Source organism: Cyprinodon variegatus, unplaced genomic scaffold (genome assembly GCF_000732505.1).
Source record: "Cyprinodon variegatus isolate N-32 unplaced genomic scaffold, C_variegatus-1.0 Scaffold95, whole genome shotgun sequence".
NCBI lineage: Eukaryota > Metazoa > Chordata > Actinopteri > Cyprinodontiformes > Cyprinodontidae > Cyprinodon > Cyprinodon variegatus.
Window position 1 is genome coordinate 344,846 of NW_015150548.1, and position 6,230 is coordinate 351,075.

The 6,230-nt window shown below is 39.8% G+C and overlaps 1 protein-coding gene across 6 annotated transcripts in view; it reads right to left on the reverse strand.

Annotated features, from left to right (window-relative positions):
• speg (SPEG complex locus) overlaps nucleotides 1-6,230 on the reverse strand; it is an 87,994-nt gene that overhangs the window by 62,637 nt on the left and 19,127 nt on the right. For 2 of the 6 annotated variants that reach the window (XM_015373977.1, XM_015373974.1), the window contains exon 1: nucleotides 1,133-1,481. The exons of 3 other annotated variants lie outside the window; for them this stretch is intronic. In XM_015373977.1, coding sequence (XP_015229463.1) covers nucleotides 1,133-1,165 — 33 coding nt within the window. In that variant the 5' untranslated portion in view covers nucleotides 1,166-1,481. Of the gene's footprint in view, nucleotides 1-1,132; nucleotides 1,482-6,230 lie in introns of those variants that run through there. One more of the 6 variants, XM_015373978.1, reaches the window with a different exon arrangement.

Below are 6,230 nucleotides of genomic sequence, written 5' to 3' on the forward strand. Positions count from 1 at the left end.
GTGTTTTTGGTCTTTTTGTGGTAGAACTGTTTTATTAAAAGCTTTGTTGTTGTTTTTTTTTAACTAACCCTAACACTGACTAACAGCAAGTGCTACCCTCTTATCTAAAACAACCTCAAAGAAATGCTACTAGCAGTCATCTACCAGTTTCTGATATCTGAATTTAACCCTAAATGTAGGCAATACTTGATATCTGCCTGCCTTACAGAAAGCTGTTAAATGATCAGATATGTGCCTATAAAGCAGAATCTTACCCAAACCTCCAGAATGCATCTTTTTATAAGAGCAGCCATGCTGATAAAGCAGCTGAAAAGATCCCTTCCTGGCGAGGCTGTCAATCAGTTCCTCACAATGACTCACTGCTTTTCAGCGGACAGAAGGCAAAAGTAAGAGAAGTGAAATGACTCACATCTCACTTACTCCCCCCCCCAAATCCCCGGTCCCCAATGGTTAGTGCTTTTTGAGTCATTTTAAGTAATTCGATGACACATCCGCCTATAAGCTTCAGTCTTTGTCACAATTCTTTGGATAGAACTCGTATCACAGAACACCAGCCTCCAATTTGGCAATATGCAGATTTGGAAAAAATACTTCTAAGGGAATAGATTTGGTTAGTTTTTGTGGAGTAGATTTGCTGCTAAAAGCAAGAAAGTGCATGTCGATGGGGCTTAGCACTGGTAAGAGCATCCTGATTCAGAGCTTTTGCTCACTTCTTCGTCCCTGTGCATCGCTGGCCTGATTCCCATGTCTCCACAGAGCGTAGCCTACTGACACACTTTTTTTTTCAGCTGCCCCAAATTTGTGAAACCTGTGTGATGAATTGCTTTTTTATTAAGGAGGTAATCTCGAACTGACAGCTAGAGCAAAAAAAAAAAAAAGTAACCAGACCCTAATGGATGTACAGATTGTCCATTTTGGGATTGTTTTAACTAGAAAATTGGAGGATTTTTTTTATTCATAGCTACCTTTACCTGGAATTTCTGCAGATATCCAATCCTAAAACCTTTATTTAAATCTATATTTTGGTTCATTATTTTAATTAAAGCAGAAATATAACAGAAAAGTGTGTTTTTAAGAAATATGGAAATCTATGAAGATAAATATTGATTACATAAATGAAGTAAAAACTCACCTGAAATCTTTTCTTGGACCAAATCTTCTTCATCTTTAAGAGGAAACCTCTTTTCGATTGAAAACAGATTACCTGTAGCTCCAGTTCATAAAAGCAACCTCCCTTTCCCCATCAGCAATGACAGAAAATAAGAAGCCTTAGGGTGTGGTATAAGGATCAGCAACAATAGAAATGAAGATTGTGTGTAGGAGTGGGGAAAGCAGGGTGCGCCTCCGTCTTTTGCTTATGGATGTGTTTATGCTCTGATCTGGAAGCAAGGCGGAGGAGAAAGACGCCGACACAAGAGATGCTGGGTGTCTTTGTGTCCAAGTGTTTATCCGCGGACGTGAGGAGCGTCTCTCTGTGACGTAGGAGCTGCTTTCTCCATCTACCCCCACTTTCTGCCTGCTCTCTCTCGCTCAGAGCGCACTTAAAACAAGACAGGAAGGGGGGGGATAATGTGTGTGTGGGTCTTCTCTTGATTGCTTTGACCAAAGACGGGGAATATGAGGAGGATGGTTATTTTTTGTTTTTGTTTTTGTTTGTTTATTTAAAGCGTAGTTGGTGGAAATTATGGAAAGGTGGAAAGAAGAGATTACCAAACAATCCCTAATATGAAAGAAAAGGCTTCACCTTCTCTCTGTAATCCTCTCCTCTTGGTTTGCACAAGCCATTAAATATGTATCCACTGTATTTCATTTCTATTACCTACTGATAAGGTCGATGGTCGCAGGGAGCTAGAAGCTGTTAGGACTGGAGGAGGGATCCCATCATTACGATCAGATTAGATGAGCAGGCGGATGGTAAAACACAACAACAAAAAAAGAAATTCAAAATTTCATCAGAAATATATAATAAAACATTGCAGAGAAAGCATCATTTGGGGAAATGTTTATAAACTGTTTAGCCAGTTGTTAAGAAGACTAGTGAAGCAGCTGATCAATGAAATATGTAGTTATTTTTAATGTGAAACCAGACTGTGCTAGACCCCTTTCAATCAATATGAAATACGTTGCTTTATATGTACCAGAATTAGCTTTTTTTCCCCGCGTTACAGACGGGTTACATTATTTTATATGATACTTGTGTTTGCCCCTTTCAACTGCTGCCCTGGGTAACTGCCCATATAGGCCAATAAGAAGAACAATGCAGAATTCTATCGTTAAAACAAAGAAAAACACGTTTACCTCACACATTTATAGCCATTTAAAGAGAACGTTATTTTTGCAGAATAATAAGGTTCGGTTATTTATATATTAGATTCATAAATTATTTCTATTGATAAAATAAAGGAGCTTCAATAAAAGACAAAGCACTCAGCAAAATAAAGTACTGGACTTTTTGAAGAGGCGTACACAACTTTGGGTTAGATCAAATCATATTCATTTGGATCATTTAAATGGGAGCTGCACACATTTTAAAACTGCATAGGTTAAAGAAACAAAACACTGTAAAATGATCCTTGATTGCATAATCATGGACTACTTTCCTCTGTACTTTCAAACAAAAGACCAGTGAAATTTATGATGTTTATGTTTGCCACAAAAGCAGGCCGCAAGGTGCTGAACAAAGTCTTCAAAAACCCAAAGATTTAATTATGAGAGCGAATACTAAATCTATCTTCTGCATGCCATTCATGGAAGAGACAACACAAAAACCTTGGGCCAACTGTCTAAGCATGGAGTTGGAAGAGTCATGGTTGGCTTATACTTGGTTTTCAAAACCTGAGGAGCTCTCAATAGCAAAATTCAACTTAAATTCTACCATATATCATGTAAAAGAAGGAAGAATAACACACTGTACAATTACGCTGATCCAAAATAAACCACCAGAAGCTGCTGAAAGTGGGTTATGCATAATACACCATCTGCAAAGCCCAATATATTTCTAAAATGCCGAGCATATGTTGCTGAACAGAACCGTAGTTGAGCCCCAAAAACCAAACTATCTGAGACCATGGGGTACATGAAGTGGAGTCTCTCAGCCTTTTCCACCTATTCTTAGCAGCAAACAGGGGGCCCCTACCCAGAAAAGGAGAGGCCACCTTCCTATTCATTCTATGTGCATTATAGGGAACTAGTTATGAACTATTGTAAGAAACAATGAAAAAAAATAATTTATTTATATAAAAATAAGGTAATTCATGCCAAAATGTCCTTGATAGTGTTTACTTAGTTCTTTTTTGGCTGGGCGGGATCAGTTTGGAAGCTTCAGGAAATCATTTGTTATCCCTCTTGGTATATAATTCCATCTGTACTCAAACTTGGACTTTTCCTTTTTATTTTCAAACCTCCACTTGGAAAATGATGACTTGCTTTGCAGAATCATGTCATGATTTGACGTAGTTAAGCGTCAAAGTATTAAATCAGGATTCTGCCAATAGGGCACATGTGTTTTAAATAATCATATCAGCTGTTTTATTTAAAAACACACACACATAAGCTACTCTTCAAGAACAGAGAAAGTAAACCGCCTGTGACTGGATGTAAGCTGATGCAGGCAATGTTGTTATTGGACTTGTAAGTACAATAGCTGCTGATCTCTGTTAGTGTTATGTTGTGACTTCAGATCGATTTTTAGCTTGCAGCTATAAAACATAGAAAGACTAATTCACCTTATGGGAGCAATTAAAAAAAAAAGGTTCACTCACGAAGCAGACTTACACATAACTGACTTATACAGTATAACAGTATTTCTTCCAGCAAAAAGGCTGCTGTACTCTAGTTCACTTTAGATAATGTAAAATATCACCCACTTTGTTACCATGGTGGCGCTCAAAGGCAGCGGCCAAGAGCAGTGCCTCTCGAAAACGAGAAACTCTTAAAACGATCAAACCTGCATCTATGATCGCCAATGCCTGCTGGAGCTATGGAACCAAAAATGTTTTAAATATCAATATTTTTGACCATTTAAAAAGCTATGGAATGCTACGGTCGGATGTCAACAAAACAACAGCGGACAATAACGGACAGACGAAGAGATGCGCGAGACGGAGAAGGTGAGGCTGCAGAGGGGTGCTAAGTGCGAAGCTAAAGAGAGATCCCAGACCGCCGCTTCCATCAATCCTGCTCTCCAACGTCCGCTCATTGGAAAACAAAAACAATAATTTCCGACTCAAACTCTCTTCAAAAAAGGAGATATATAACTGCTGCGCCATCATTCTGATGGGGTCTTGGCTACGTCCAGCATTACCGGACGGTGCTGTTGGCCTTAGGGGGCTGATGCTGTATCGCATCGATAGAAACAAAAAGCTCCGCGTAAATGGAGGCTCCTCTGAGACTGTTCCCAGGCAATCTTTAGCATCTAGAGAGGAAGCTCAGCCCTCTGCAGGTGAAAATGAGGAGACAAACTAGATGCTTCCCTGCCAGATGCTGAAACATCCCCAGCCGGTCCTACCGGCCCCCTCCACATCGTCTGTCGCTGCTAAACCTGCCGAATGCACCACTGCTGCTTCAACCACTTCAGCCTCTTCAACCAAGAGGGCTACCACCCTCACAGCATCGTCATCGTCGTCTTCTTCCTCCCCGGAGCCAGGAGAATTGAGTGCTTCAAGAGCTGGAGGCAGTAGTAGCAGCTCAACAACAACTGCTGCTTACCTTATCAAGGCTACACTTTAAAAAATGAAATTGTCTAGAGAGCTTTCTTTTTGTTAAGTAATCCAGCATATTCATAAGAGGAATATTCCAGTTTTTGACATCAGAAAAGTTAGCTGGTCATAGCTAATACTTAGTATCTTACTAATATTTACTTCGTAACACTTATTTCCTTAGTTGTTTGCCTGGTGTTGTTTGGTATGTTTCTTTACATCGTCTTCTTACCTACAAGACAAAAGTGTCCGCATCTTTGTATGACTCAATTTGACTCAGGGACAGTCGCTTAAGTCTCACAAGCGCTCCTTGCCTTTCAGCCAATGATGCACTGAGTAGCGCAATATTACTCCTCATAGAGTCCTGCTGTTATTGGTTAAGACCACGTGGGCTATTTGGCTTTGTAGCCAATGAAATAAGGTTTCAAACAATGGTAGACATAGCTGCGGTGCATAAAGCAGAGCCGTGTCACCGGCTTGCATGAAACACACAGCTGAGCCTGGATCAATGCGTGCAGCTCGAAGCTAAACAGCTGAACAACGGTCCTATTTTCTTTAAGTTTGGATGCTGATTTTATTTTATTACAGTGTCTAAGGCTGAAAAAAGAAAATACAGCTCAGAAAGGGCAAGAGCTATTGATTTAGAAAATCACAGCACTTGACAAGACTGTTTTAAAGTAATATAAAATCTGAAGTAGTAAGTCTACTGACATGCAATCAGGGTCCCTGGTTCAAATCCCCACTGGGAGGATGAGCTACCAGTGTTGGTCATTAGGCAAAATCCCCCCAATAATGCCTACTTCATCCCAATATTGTGTCCTCTTTGCAAGTCACTTTGAAATAAAGCGTCTGCTAAATGCAAAAACAAGTGATTCACATTATTTTCTTTGTCACCTGTGTTTTACACTATCTAACGGAGCCGCCAGGCAACTGCCCGTATAGGCAACATTAATAAAAGACACTGGCCTAACAACACTGTTGATGATGTCTGATTTGGTAAAAAAAATAGCAAATTTTTGTCAATATTCAAGCAACCTTCTCCAAATGAATCCCCTTTCTCTAAAACATTGGCACATACGTATGCTCATATCCAGACCATCATGTTCTCGCTTTACCTTCCATTTTTTCTTTTATCCTTTTCCTCTGTCTTTACCTTCTGTTTTATCAGCGATGATCTTCTGTGGTCTTCTAAATTGAATTTTCTATCTAACCTTTATGCCAGACATTAATTTTATCCTGCTTTACACAAACTTGCTTTACTGAAAGTTTTCACCAAAACCTCTTGCAGATGGAAAGAAGTGCATGTATCCAAACTCTATTTTAACAACCCTGCTGTTCACCTCAGTCCTCCTCCGTCTTTCACCAGCAGGAGCAGAAAGTGAAGCGATCGATACCAGTGCTTTGTGTGTGATATGGGATACACCCTCAAGTAACAGTCTGAACGCCCCCGAATCAATACACCCATCATAACCCAGGCATTGTCTAATAAAAAACAAATGTGATGGCAAAGGGCAGATTTTGATTCTGATTTTC